General features: G+C 38.0%; 1 protein-coding gene across 1 annotated transcript in view; it reads right to left on the reverse strand.

Moving 5' to 3' along the window:
- The window catches only part of LOC115653793 (contactin-associated protein-like 4), a 292,466-nt gene that overhangs the window by 16,790 nt on the left and 260,032 nt on the right, over positions 1-15,644 (reverse strand). The window contains exons 17-21 of the mRNA XM_030567453.1: positions 12,756-12,974; positions 7,009-7,248; positions 4,608-4,832; positions 2,380-2,513; positions 1,114-1,201 (exon numbers count right to left, since the gene is read on the reverse strand). Coding sequence (XP_030423313.1) covers positions 1,114-1,201; positions 2,380-2,513; positions 4,608-4,832; positions 7,009-7,248; positions 12,756-12,974 — 906 coding nt within the window. The remainder of the gene's footprint in view (positions 1-1,113; positions 1,202-2,379; positions 2,514-4,607; positions 4,833-7,008; positions 7,249-12,755; positions 12,975-15,644) is intronic.

Below are 15,644 nucleotides of genomic sequence, written 5' to 3' on the forward strand. Positions count from 1 at the left end.
TGTGCAGAAATTTTATTTTTATGTGTATTTTATTTATTTATTTTGGTGCAGAAGTCCCTCAGGAGTAATATAGCAATCTGAGGTGAAAACTCAATTCCTTATCTGTTGAAAGTCACAAGTTTCTAGATTTAGGATCAGCCATACTTGCATCCCACACAGTCATATTTTAAGCAAATAGACACACTTCAACATTAATTTCTAAAAAAATGAGCTTTTAAATCTGGGAGGTTGGATATTTTAAGTTAATCACAAAACACTGAAAAAGGTCAAAGTGGTGTTATTTACTAAACAGTTCTGTTTCCACATTGTGTCAAAAATTGCTGGAAGAGCAAGACATATACAAAACTAAACATCTCATGATAACGAGATATAACAACATTCAGTATTCTAACTGCTTTACTATCAAAGGAAATAACATTCCCTTCAAATTCTTCCCACTCCCACTCCTTGCTCTGTCAATCTGGTCTCATAACAAATAATATTATAAAAAGATTGTCTTTGAGAATGGTTATGATCTTTCCTAGCTTCTTTAATTAAACTGACAGGGATAATAAAAATGGCAACAGGGGTTAGGTAAATTCCATCTAGAACTTTATTACAGACAGAAATAACAGGCAGTTATTGACAAGTCACTACTGGATGAATGACTTGGTTACTCTCCATAACTTAATCAATTAAAAAAAAACACTGGACATTTTAGCTTACAACACCTTAACCCTAGCTGCATTGTTCAAAATCAAATTGAAGGAAGAGTCTCTGACACATCAACTAATTACTGATTAATCCTGGGTTTATACATATGATTTGATCGTGATTTCGTTTTCCAAGAGTGTAAGAAAAATGCCATGTTTCATTATGCTTGATTGCAAAATGAGAGAGATAAGTGTGAAATTATTTTTAATGGAATCCACTTGCTCATCTTGCAGGAAGCACTTACCCATGATTATATGTGCACTTTGACAAGACTGAAGTTTCTATCTTGATTGCCACTCACTGCCTAATTAAATCTAAGACAATGAATGTCTCTCAATAAGATTAGGGATATTATTTTTTATGTGGCATGATGACATTTTGATCCATGTTTCAGAAAAAAATGTGTGGTGTTCTACTTACCTAAAATCTTGCCAAGAACAAGGGATTTGATTGCATTGAATTCTGTACCTGAAGACAGAACGAACTGCATCCTTTCATTCTGGTTAATCTGAAAAATTGTTCAGTGAGAAACAGAAGTCACATAATGGAAGAGAATTCAGTTGTAATGTGTAGGTAGGGGAGAGGATGAGAGAAGGTGAAAGAAAAAGACGAGAAAAGAACAACTTGTCATTCGTACCATGAAGGTTAGGATAGCAATACTAAAAAGTGAATCAGCCACTAAAAGGCAGATAATTTTATAAACAACATGGCATAACTTCTTCAGAACCCTATGATTGTGGCTGAGATACATTTAAACATCCCCACCCTTGTATACAATTCTCCTTTCTCTAAACCATTTAGATAAAGCCTGTGTATTCATCTATAGGCAGAATATAATTGGTAAGCCCTGTGAAGAGATGCAAAAGGCTTTTTAAAAAAAACCAACACTCTCACTTATCTCAAAATGAAATTTTAAACATGAAACAATTAAATGTTATGCAGTGAATGCTGTGCTCCCAGAGCCATTACATAAATTGCTTGCCTTGAAATGCTGGTGACAGTGCATAACTGCATCATCCAGTTCTTATCCAAATATATTATTTGATTTGTAACATTCAGAATAATCAATATTTATTTTACAATAGGCCCTTTTTCCAATGCCAGTTTCTATAAATATGAATTGTGTTAGCTAATCTTCCAATTTCTCTAAAAATCATGAATCAATGTAGATACATACACATTTTCCTAGCAAGTTTTCCCCTAGTCCAAAAGCAAGTACTGAGCAATAGCTGTTGAAGAAAATAAGGGCTTTGGCCGCTCATCTTTGAAAACCAGACCAAATACTTCATTTTAAATTATTGTTAAATTGCTACAGTGCACTAATACTGCTCTCTTGCACCCTCATTAAAATAAACAAAACCACTAACTTTTATCTGTTGGGGTAATTAGTAGAGTGTTCCACATTCACACAATCTAGGTTGAATTAGAAAATATTTCATTGCCTACTGAAATGAAATGAGAAGGTGGAAGTGACCTTTTAAAACAGACAAGGTGAATGTCAAGGGGATCTTTTTGCCTAGACTCTCTTTTTTAAAGCAAGAGTCTATTGTGTTTTGCTTTATTTCCTTGAGGTATTAAAATACAATTTATGTTGGGGGGACACCTTTTATTGAATTTATTTATATCATTTTGCTTTGGGTCTTGTTCCATTTGATGACAACCCACTTTTTCCCTTAACTGCATTACCTCTAGATAGAGCATTTCCTCCTCCCTGTTAATCTTGACATGATGAAGCAGCCCGTCAGCCATGCTTTGGAAATTGATGCTAAAGACATCCGGATCTTGATGGCTATCTAGCTTGTACCTAATCTGTAAACTTCCTGAAGGGTTGGAGTAAGATATTTTAGTTTCAGAACTAAAGTATGTACAAAATAGCTAGTGTAGATCATATATACAATACTTTCTCTTTTGAGACATACATAATATGAAAAGTTGTACAAATGTCTAATTAACTTAAAGGAACATCTTAAATAACAGACACAAATACAAACATGAAATGAATGAAAGAAATAGAAACAATGACTGGAAACCATGGTTGATCTGGATTACAAAATTAAGATATGCCAGTTCACAGCAAATTTCCACTATGTAGCCTCATAAAAGAGTTAATGTTGCAGTTCATATCAACAGTGGTGCCCCAAATATAAGCCATAATACAGAAGAGGGCAAACTACAGCCTGCAAAATGGATCCGACCCATCAGGACATTCATTCAGGCCCACAGGATTGTCAGCTCTGTGGCACAGTGGGGCTAAGGCGGGCTCTCCTGCACCATGTCCCTGCAGCCCCTGGAGGATGGGGAGACAGAGGGCTCCATGTGCTGCCCTCGCCTGCAGGCACCACCCCCCACTGCTCCCATTGGCTGGGAACGGGGAACCGCAGCCAATAGGAGCTTCAGGGGTGTTACCTGCAGGTGAGGGCAGCATGCAGCGGAGCCACCTGCCCGCCCCCCAGTAGCCACTGCCGTACAAGATGGCCACTTCCGGGAGTGACGTAGGGCCAGGGCAGGCAGGGAGCCTGCCTTAGCCCTTCTGTGTGCCACTGCCACCCCGGAGTCGCTCAAGGTAAGTGGTGCCAGGCCAGAACCCTGCACTCTGAAAACCTCCCGCACCCCACTGCCCCGAGCTTGCTCCCACACTCCACAGCCCCTCCTGCATCCCAACCCCCTGCCCTGAGCCCCCTGCCGCACCCCACACCAACCCCTGCCCTGAGCCTCCTCATGCACCCTGCCCAGAATCTTGCCCTGAGCCCCTTCCTGCACACCGCTCGCCCTCACAGCCTGCACCCCAACCCCTTGCCCCAGTCCTACATTCAGGGCCCTGCATACAATTTCCCCACCCAGATGTGGCCGTCAGGCCAAAATGTTTGCCCACCCTTGCCATAATATCTAGCACTGTTCCTGAACCAATAACTGCTTTACAATCTCTAAAACTCATAGTGATTGATCATTTGGTAGGACTGGGAATAAAATCATGATATTCTCCTACACTGGTAAGTGTAATAGCTCTGTTCCTGTTTATCAAATGTTCTGAGCACAGTGGCCACATCAGTTCATGGTTTTAAGAAGTGACAGAACTTAGGATCTTATGCTTCGGAACACAGACCTACACATCATTTGAGCTGGAGAACCTCTATTAGCTGTAGCAGTGGGGCTTTTTATCCAACAGAAAGCAATACAAGTCCCAAACACCTGAGCAGGCCTAATTTATCTGTTCACTGAAGGGCAGTGGTATAACATTAGCCAATGTATTGTGTAAGGCAGACAAAATACTTAGAATAAGGAAAAATAGAGCAAAGATTTTAAAACAAGAATACTGGACAAAATTAACTGCTGGCCTAAATGGGCACAGCTCAATTGATTTCAACTAATTTATGTCCATTTTGGCTAAAAGTGTATTTGGCCAACTGTATTAGCTTGAAAAATGCTTTGGGTCTAGCATGGCATAATATACAATTAAAATAAATAAACTGTAATATTGTTTATCATAAAACTACATATGTTTGTCATTTCTGTGCTTTGGAAGAATGTTACAGTAAACATCTGTCAAGCTTAACCAGACAGTTTATTTCAAAATAAACAAACAAAATAAATTTAATTTAGGATATTGTTATATATTACCAAAGGGTTTCCAGCATTAACCAAACAAATACTTATTTCCTGCATGGAGTAAACAAATTTTGCAGGAATAAATCATTTTAATTGGGTATTACTGCAATAATTTTTTCATGTGGAAAGCATTTATTTTTTGGCCTTGCTGAAAAATAAATCTTGCACCTAAAGAAAGTGACAATGGAACAAACATGCTTTGGTTGGGATTTGGGTCTGAGAATCAGAAGAAATTCAGAGTTGTTACGATAGTTCTGAATTTCAGCTGTAATTTTGTTCATTCGGTTTTGTTGCTGTTGAGCACTCACCGTTTTTGGCAAGAATAACTGAGAGGTACTCCTTGTAGAAGGAGCTCACATAAAGCAGTAAGCTTGGAGTCCGTGTTGTCCGAAAGGTAAATGAGATTACCTCCCTGATCAGAGTCATGTCAGCGTAGAAAGAAGAAGCATGAGAACTGGAATTTTTAGCTAAGGTGTAATATTCTTGAAAATTGTAGACCACTGAGGTGCCAGCTCCAAAATAGGCAGAAATCTCTGAAACGACATGTAATTTAGTTTTGTCAACATCCTACAACCAAATATTAAGATTTTTCTTTTTTACAGAAAGGATTTTTAAAATATTCATAACTACTATGATTAAACTGGAAAAGAAATAACAGTAGCACTGTTGATCAGCATGGTAGATAAGAATATGGGCCAGGATTGCCCTCTTCGCAACCAATCCACTAATGAGGGGACCCTCTACACTCAGATTTCCCCTTCCTTGTGAAAGTGTATGTGTTCAATCATTTCTGCTGTACTATTCTGCCCTCCTTCAGACCCTGTGTAGGATGCTCTCTGATTTAGGATTTGATGTTGAAGGAGGGGGCACAGTGAATAGGATGGGGTACAGAATGTCTCCCTTAAATCCCTGTAGAAATTACCTGGTACAGATTGGAGCTATCTTCTCTTTTCCACATTGCCCTCAGACCTCAGAGACATTATGGAAAGTACCATGACCCATAGGAGTAAAGTGACCTGGTCCACGGTACTCTTGATATAGTCAGGAGATGAAGAAAGCCTATTACTGTAGGTCATCCAGTGCTTCCAGCTGCAGCACAGAATTAGTTTCTATGGTATACAGGCTAGTGTAACCTTGTCTAGTTTAAAACTTCTCAGTCAGTGAGATTTCAAATCCTAAACAGGATAAAGAGCCTTATCTTGCGAACCTAACTACAGTTGTCTACTTCCAGGGACTTTGCGGGACTGGATCTCAGATGTATTTCTTTGTCATAAATATTTAAAATGGATTTTGCTAAAAAGTTCTTATTTCCTTCTACAGTGTATTATTTCTCAAATCTAAAAACTTAATAATAGTTAGGTGCCATATTTTGGGAAGTTATTTAAAAAATATAAATAAATGAAACATCAGGTGAAATAATGCAATAGGAATTTCAGGTTTACAAATTTTACTATTAATAAATGAATTTACCATGTGTTGAAGGTTTTATGTAAAAGCAGATAATTTCTCAAAAATGGGTTTTATCCAATGCCTTTGCAGTTTCTGAGTATATGTGACTCCCTTACTGCAAGGTGTGTTTGTGAGGATGCATTGGCTCCCAAATAATAGAAGAGGCAGGAGCACACAGAGCTCCATTTCTGCCTCTTTGGCCTGACCCTGTAAATGTGAGTGTGATCACTGATAATGATGGGAGTTGAGGTCACTCAGCACTTTGCAGGAGTCACTCATCACCTTGTGGGAACAGGCCCTTCATTTTTAGCTGCCTAACAGGATTATTAAAAAATAACAGAAGTACTATTTGGATTATTTTATTACTGAAAATCAAATCTGTGGCCTTCTAATTGACCATCAGTGCACACAATGAATGGAAAATATTAACAATTGTGGGCCCATTCATATTCCCTGGATCTACATGCAGTGGGAGCCATTTAGCTCTCTCCTTCTGGAAAACAACATAATTAGATCTTCCCCTTCTTCCCACCCATAATTAACCCCTCTTCTGAAATTTGAATTTGAAGGACAGAAATTAAGTAGTTTGTTGACTGACTTTAAAAATACATCCCTTAACTACAATCTTATAAAAGGAAACCTGAAACACTGAAAAATGTGATGGCGTCTTTTAACACACAACTCCCCCCCACACGTAGAATAAAATGCCCACATGCCCTAGTTTCGTCATTTACCAAGATTAACTGGCTTAACTATTTAGACTTCCTTTTGAAGTTCTCTGGTTCATTATCTGGAAGGTGCAGACAAACAGTTTTCTAAGCCCTCTTCGCATTAGCAAAAGGCATTACCACAGCTAGCAGTTGTAATTTTTGATTCCAACAGCAGAGATGCATAAAGCAGGGAAGGTTACTGATGCTCTCAAGTAATGTGAGTATCAACTTTAAAAAGTACATACTGAATTTAATCCTTTGGAGACCCATAAGTGAACTATTCACTTGCTCTGCAGAAATATAGCTGAAAGCATATTTTTCTACATTAAATAAAGGTGAATTAAAGAGACATTTTTGCAAATAGAAGTTTGAAGTGTATAGACACATCTCTTCAGATAGTGGTGTAGAGCTTGTTCCAGATTGTATGAGTTGGAATAGTTTGCAAGGATTACTATTTTCAATTATTCATAATGCCAGAAGAGATCATTTTATAATCAATACTCAATAGTTACATGCTTCCACATGTGACAGATTTACTATTTATGCTTGCCTTTCTTACAGAATGGACCGCTGTAAGCAGAAGAAGCGCAGTCACAAGTGAATCCATTGTATTTCTCTCTACATTTTCCTCCATTGTGACACAGGTTACCATAGCTGCTACAATGTCCAGGACAACCTGGTTCAACTCCTGGAGTTATTTTTGCTCTCTCTTCCAGGTCCAGGGCTATTCCATTTAACTGCAAAGAACGAATACATCCCAGAAATCCTTTCTGCCTGGATGCTGTTCCACCTGAAATAAATCCATGTGAACTTTTTAAATTTAAAAGAATTGACGTGTAAGAGCCTCTATGTTTTACAGCCCCAAACATTCCATTATGGTCTATGCAAGTGCAAATATTTATAAGTATCTCTGAATGTATATCTTGGTTTTTGTTTTTGTCAAGTAATTACAACAAACTCTTGAAGCTTTTTATCAAAGGAAAAGATTTCGCACAACAAAAGATACCAAGCAAAGGTACGTTGTATTAATTCACAAAAGAGGAATATGTGGGTGTTAGATTAAAAAAATAAAATCCACAACACCTCTATGTTAGGACAGGAAGTATAGTCCAGTGATTAGGGCCCCAGCCATGGACCTGACAGACCCAAATTCGATTCCCTGCTCTGCTGAAGACTTCCTGTGTGATTTTGAACAAGTCACTTAGATTCTCAGTGCCTCATTTCCCCAACTATAAAATAGGGGGAGTACTTCCTTACCTTGCAAAGGTGTTGTGGGTATGAATACATAAAAGATAGTGAGGTCCTCAGGTGTGGGGGTCACATACATACTATAGATAGATAATTTACTCTTCTCTTCTTTAGATTTCTCTGTGTTCTGACTTTTCTATGTTTGTCTTGAAGACTGTAAACTCTTTGGAGCAGAGATGATCTTTATGTGGAACACTAAACACACTATGTGGTGCAAAGAGCCATAAAGGCATAGAATCTGGTCTCTGAGGAATTCTTCTAGTACAGAGGGCATGCAAAGGTGCTTTCCTTGGCGAAAGGAAGCTGGAGTGCCTCTGGCTATTCCTGGCTAACAGAATAGCCTCTTTGGGGCTACAGGCAGCCAGGTGAAAGTAAGGATAGTTCTGAGGCTGCTCTAACTCGTGCTAGGGCTAGGAGCTGAAGTGGTTCCCAACCAGCCCTAGAATAGGAAAGGTACAAAAGTGCCTAAAACAGCTTCTCCCTCTACAGTCCAGATAGTTCAGTCAGAGGAGCTAGGTTACATCCATTACTTGGGTTTTCTGTCTATTTCCCATTATCATGACAGTCTTGCTTTTTAAGTGGAATATAACCACTATTTTAATGCCCAGTACTCTATTTTTTCCATATATGTAAATACCATTGACTTTAGTGAGCGTATCAAGTAAGGAGCACTATTAGAACCCAGCCCTTTGTTTCTATCAGTAGATCTATCTAAATATTTAGTTACTGCATGCCTTCATTCAGCAGTCTTTTATATCAACATAAATATTCAGTTGTCACTGCTGCCAGGATTTTAACAGATACATATAGTCTTTAGCATTCTCAGCTACAGCTGAAAAAAGAGAGAGATGGGGTTAAAAAAACACCCTAAAAGAAACTTGACCACTGTGGGTTTTAGTCCTTTGATCTTACCTACAAATCTTCCTTTGTGGTCTCATATTTGATTGCCATTGTTTCTGTATGGTATGTCTCCTGAAAGCTAACATCTTATTCATGTATTCAGACAGATGAGGCAATCTACAATCCTTGTGAGAACAATACTTGCCCATTGTTAATAATTGCTGGTCTAACATGCATCTAGAATTAGTGTCCTTTAAAAAGCAAAGACAGCAAGTACCATACAAGTCCAATATTGTCTGCAATTTTTATGTAGTTCCAAAAAAATTATTTTTAGTTAAAATCCTATATCCAATTTTTCCTCAAATGTCTCTCTTTCTCTCTCTCTTTTTTTTAATGATTCTAAGAACATATTTACTTCCTCCTTTGAAGAATTTTGGAGCTTTAGTGGAAAAGCTTGATTTTAAGTGTCCATAAAGCAGAATGGGAGAGATGTGGGTTTTAGCTAATGAGTTACTATAACAAGAGCTTGTGTGAATTATTTTTATAAAGTTATTAGAGTTTTCTCCCGTCACAGTTAGAAATTTGGAGGAAAACTTTAGTTGAAATTTCATCAACAATACTATTCAATACATATGAGAAACAAATACAATCAAAGGCCTTAAGTATGAATTAAACTTTATAGTATCCAGAAAGATATCTGTTACCTATACACTGGTTTTATGACTTTCTAATGTTATATACTACAATAATCAAATATTCTTGCGTAACACTAATTTGAAAGCTTGTTATTTATATACCATCCAAGTGTATGTACTTTACAAACAAATAAAGGATAATGTTTTTACTCTGAGATTACAATTTTAATACACAAGAAGATGACTCATAGGTAATTATGGCAGCTATTATGCAAATAAGTTGATACATTAATAAGGATTGACTCTGCTAATGCCATTCTTAAATCACTGATATCCACTGTTAACTAGATGTTTTCACTAGCCTATATAGGCTCAAAAAGTAATGACAGATGTACAGTTAATAAAAGTAGACAAATAAAAAGTTTTATTATCCCTCCCCAAAGAAAAATGTCATTTGACTTAACAGAAAATAATAATAAAAAAATCAAACTGATCATATGAATAAGCTGGGAGTTGTTGAAAAGATACAGTATCCTACAGACTGAGTTAATTGTAAAACAAAATAAATTACAGATTCACATTGATCCATATGATATAATTAAAGCCACAAAACATAGACATTAGCTAAAGGCATTTAATGAGTGTCAGCAAAATTTTCTGAAGCACAAACATTCACTGTATCAGATGTGGGAAAAACATTTGTGCAAGTAAAGTTAGTTTGGTCAAGCTCTAATAAACCATTTGTGTTCCATCAAACTTTTACTGTACCATTTGGATATTATACCTTTAAGCAAATGGCACTTTGTATGACTTCTGCTCTGAAGAGTAATTGCAAAAATCTTCGAGGGATTGCAAGGTAGTGTAGTATAAGAGATTGGGGAGGATAATGTAGTGGTTTGAGCATTAGCCTGCTAAACCCAGACTTGTGAGTTCAATTCTTGAGGGGGCTACTTAGGGATCTAGGGCAAAATCAGTACTTGGTACTGCTAGTGAGTGCAGGAGGCTGGTCTCAATGACCTTTCAGGGTCCCTTCCTGTTCTAGAAAATATGTTTCTATTTGACCCAAAGATCTAAAATGAAAGGAAGCAGCAATTTTTTCACAGAGCAATAATAATAATAATAATAATAAAGACATCTTACACTGTAACAAAAAAATTAAATGTTGTTATAACAGAAGTTATCCATATGTTATACCTAACTTGAAGAAAGCAAGCCAGGCTGCTTATTCAGATAAAAATAAAACCATTTTTTGACCTGCTTACCTCACAATATGAGATGGGTCTAAAGACATTTATGCAGGTGAGAAACTATTTGGCTAAATGAATTACAAATCTCTCTACTCAGAGGTCAATAAACTCATAAGTGAATTGCTGAACAGTGACATTGACTGGCATTGGAAATAAAGGCATAAACAGACACTGAAACAGTGAAAAATACTGGTCACCAATCTACCAATTTTACAGTGGCATGAGTTATCAGGGATGCATTATTAATATGTACCTCTTCTGGAGCACAAGATTAATGTCTTACAAGGAAGAGTTTCATTTGTATCAAGTAATAAACAATTCATAAAATAAGTTGCACTTCTTGAATTGGTTCTCTTAAATTTCACCAGTATATGTACAGGAGACCTATCCTCCATGAACTTTTCTCATTCTTTTATGAACGCAGTTATATTTTTTGCTCTTCACAACAACCCATGGCAATGAGTTCCACAGGTTGACTGTGTTGTGTGAAGAACATGTTTGTTTTAACCCAGCTGCCTACTGATTTCATTGGGTGATCTCTAGTTCTTGTGTTATGTGAAGGGATAAATAACACTTTGCTATTCATTTTCTCCACACTATTCATGATTTTATAGACTGCTATCATATTCTCGCTTAGTCATCTCTTTTCTAAAATTAAGTCTTTAATTTCTCCTCGTATGGAAGCTGTTCCATTCTCCTGACCATTTTTATTGTCCTACTCTGCACCTTTTCCAATTCCAATATACCTTTTTTGAGAATGGGTAACCAGAATGGCAAGCAGTACTCAAGGTGTGAGAATACAAAGGATTCATATAGTGTCATTATGATATTTTCCATTTTATTATCTATCCCTTTCCAAATGGTTCTTAACGTTCCATTACCTTTTTGACTGCTGCTGTACATTGCGTGGATGTTTTCAGGGAACTATCTACAATAACTCTAAGATCTCCTTTTTTTGAGTGGTAACAGCGAATTTAGACACCATCATTTTGTATGTATATTTGGGATTATTTTTTTCCAGTATGCAGTACTTTGCACCTATTAATATTGAATTTCATCTGCCATTTTGTCACCTAGAGACAATGTGGGTGAGGTATTATTTTGTTACTCAGAGTATGTTTTTTAGGTGTATCTTCCTCTCATACACCCTCTCTTGACTCCCTCAAAAACTTCCTATTTGATGCTCCTTTTCACTAGCTCCTCTGGTTGCTTAGGATCTGACTTTTTAAATCCCTGTTCTCCCTGAGTTAGCCCCAAACTTTTGTCAAGGGACAAGGGAACAAAGGATAGCAGGATAGAGCCTTGTTAGTAAGCTCTCAACCTAGCTTAACACACTCCTGCCACAGTCCAGATCCAGTGGTGCCACATTATAGAAGGCACTACCCCACCCCCACAACAGGTATCTTTGGGAGTCTTCTTATCTCTTACCCACACAGTTCTTCAGCTAGTGCCACAAGCAATCAAGTTCTCATCACACTGCCCTGCCTTCCACACAATCCTTGTGTACTAAACCCCAGTCTCTCCTCAATAAACTCACTCCTTTAATATTTGTATCTTTCACCTGGCTCACAACCCTGATCCTCTGTGGTTTAATTGTCAATTTCTCCCCAGTATGTAATCAACAAACAAATGAACAAGTTAACATTCTAGTGTGGACCTCACAATGCCACTTGTCTTATATGTGTCTGTCTTCGAGACTACATTTTTCAAGGCATTATATGAGTCTTACATTATCAACAAACAACATATAAATAATACTATGTATTTTTGAGTGAATGTTACTAATATTTATTGAACATGTATCATTTATATCACTTAATTTCACTTATACAGTGTTTCTATGTTCAAAGAGACTCACAAACATAAATTAAAATATCTTAGCATCAATTCTTCCATATATTCAGTAGAAGATGGCTAATACTAGGATCTTTCAGTCAAAATCCCTTCCCCAAAGTATGGTCATTTAAATAATGATCTGAACTGCTACTGGTTTTGCAAGACCCAATCACAACCTCCCCAGCTGATTTGCATATTAATTAAGCTCAGCATAAGTATTTTATTAAAAGTGCTAGTTAAAAGGCTGGTGACCACATCCTGCAGTTGTTACCACTAGGCAAGAGTTCAATTAGATTCAATGTGAATTTTGCCTGAGGAAGAACTACAGGCTCAAGCCTTGAATTTGTAAGTGGATTTTTGAAAATATTGTATTTCTCCCACTTTTGTATTAAGGTCTTCATCACACCATATTAATCATGTTTAAAAGCCACTGGTTCCTACCATTCTTTTACCCTCACATGAAGATAATAAGGAAAGAAAGGGACACCCACCTACAAATAGCTGACTGTTGAGCTGCAAACGGATATGCCCATCAGATGGTGCAGTGAGTGTCTTTTGGGGAAGCTGATCCACTTGTAGCAATGCTTCTTTGATGTTTCTTTCAGCCTTCACATAGTGCCACTGGTTGTCATTTAAGGGAGTGGGTGACTGCATTGTAACTTCAAAAGGTCCATTTCCCACATCAAATGAAAAAGTCACTTCAGATGGAGCTAGAAGCAATACATAAGAAACATCTAAGTTAGCTCTCACAGGTAAGAAAGTTTAGAATTTTAGTCATAAAAAGAAATTCATTACATGGTAGAAAAGGTAAATTCATTAAATGGCAGTCTCGTGAGATGCATAGTCAATAGAAACTGGATGGCCACATGTATCTATTCACGTAAGCTTCCACTGCAAATCTAGGCACCAAGGAATGGCTAGAGCTTCTGCTTACATAAATCAATGTAGTTTCACTGAAGTATATGAGCTACACCAATTTATATTCTCTGCGTATCTAGACCATTATGTGGATTTGGGACAGTCCCTAGAAGATTATGGTTCCATAAACAATTACAGTTATTTTGACAGCAAGAGAGATATATAGTGGTTCTTTTAATACGCTGCTTTACGAGAAACTACTAATTTTGTTCAAGCCAATACTTTGGTATGTCAAAAAAGGTTACTTTTAGCATGACAAAGATCAGAAATAGAATATAAATTAACATTAGAACTGATAAGAAAATTTTAAGATTTTCTGTGAAAAGATTTGTTTTCTTTTAAACTTTTCTCAAAACCCAAAAATGTGTATGTGTGTGGCGATAGACAGATATCTCCACAGACAGGCACCCACAGAGTTTATAGTAATAAAATCAAATTAAAACTAGTAATCCCTAATCAAACAATTACCAACCATTTACATTACTGGGGATTTGATTAAAGGACTAAAGACCTAGACCAGAATCTAAGAAAATGAAAAGGTTCCTATTGACATGCAGGGGGTTTGATTTGGGCTCTAGGGGGAAAGCAATGATATTAAGGGTTAGTCTGCACTGGCAATGCTAATGCTCTCCCAGCACTCTAAAACCCCAACCTAAACAAGGGGCGTAGCTACCAGCGCTGGTGCACTGTCTACAGTGGCACTATACAGCACTGAAACTTGCTGCACTCAGAGGGGTGTTTTTTCACACCCTCAGCCAGAAAGTTGCAGCGCTGTAAATTACCAGTGTAGACAAGCCTTTAGAGCTGGGCAAAGGGAAACTGAAAAACTTCAAACACTATTTAAAACAAAACACTAGAGGTTTTTAACTCTTTAGGATGTAGATGGGATGAAGGTATCAGATTTTTTCAGTTTTTAAATTTGAAACTATCTTGAAACTTTTTATAATATCTTTAGATCTATTTTGACCAACTTTTCATGGACTTACACCTCATATGTGGAATCCCATTGAAATCTCTGGTGTTGCATATAATGTTAATCGGCACAAAATTTGGCTTCTGTTGAGTACCTTGCATGGAGCAAAACAAACACCTGAGTTAAAAAAAAAGAGCTACCACAGTGTTTGCCTTGTAATTAAAAGGAGCCATATCTTGAAATCAATGTCTAAGCAGAACTCCACTTAGAAGGTAGGCCAGTTCTGCTTCAAAATAGTATATGGCACAAGAAGATAGGTGTTTCAAGACTGTTTCACATTAAAATGATTGTGAAGGTAAATCCCTTCCACAACGACTATCTTATCAGAGCTCTCAGAATGAAAGGAATGCAGCCACTCATCAGTTACAGTTAATTAATCCCTGTTGTTAACAAATACGACACTGTTAGAGTATTATAGACCAAAACTCAAAGAAAGGGACTCCCTTATTTTTCCTCCAAGAACCAATTCTATGACCAAAGGAGCAATAAGATTAAGCAATCTTATCCTCAATGCAAACACAGACCTCTGTCAGATGTACAAGCAATCCTGATTAACTAGGTTGTTTACAACATGGAACTGGTCTGCTTACTGGCAGGGGCTGATTAGGGTTTTCTGGGGCTCCTGGGGCAGAGCAAGTCGGAGTCCCTCCCAGCCCCTTTGCTGGCAGTCCTCTCTGTCCCACCCCTCAGAGCTCCTGATGCGGAAATGGGGTCAGGGCACAAGGGCTTGCCCTGCTCTGTCCATCCCATGCTTCAGCCAGGGAGCAGGGTCATGGCATGGGGGCTTGCCTCGCTCTGCCTGCCCGGCTCTCCAGTCAGTGAGTGGAGTTGTGGCATGGGATGTGGCTGGAGCACCGGGCAGGCAGAGCGGGGCGAGCCCCCACGCGCTTACCCTCTCCCTGGCTGGAAGTACAGGGTGGGTGGAGCAGGTTGGGGTGCCGGCTCCAATTGGCCGGTGCCCCTGGGCACAGACCTCATTGGTCCAATGGCTAATCCACCACTGCTTCCTGGGTGTATGTGATGATTGTGGCAGAACTGAAGTTTTTTTTTTTAATCCTGCAAAATAGTGGAATAATAATTATTATTATTTTTAAATAAAAAGCCACTCTGTGTCAAAATTGCTCTAGTTCAGCATGAGTCTTCCACTACCAACATTCTTCCCTCTGGCTTCACTAGTCACAAGTCATCATGTGAATAATATGGACGTATACCAAACTTGGTATGTGTGAGGGAGAGTCATGAGGATTGTGACGGGTGGAGATAGGCATGAAATAGGTATGCATGAATGGAAGTATTTATGACAAGAGATACAGAGTCTTATGATCTCCAGCTGAATTGGATAGATTCTGTGCATGCAGAGGTGGCTGAATTTCTCCTATTTAGGCTGTGTCTACCCTGGTAAGTGAAAGACAGAACTTTCGTCATTCAGAGGTGTTAAAAATCACACACACCCCCAAAAGATAAAAGTTTTGTTGATGAAAGGCTGGTG

This window comes from Gopherus evgoodei, chromosome 6 (assembly GCF_007399415.2).
Source record: "Gopherus evgoodei ecotype Sinaloan lineage chromosome 6, rGopEvg1_v1.p, whole genome shotgun sequence".
Classification (NCBI taxonomy): Eukaryota; Metazoa; Chordata; order Testudines; family Testudinidae; genus Gopherus; species Gopherus evgoodei.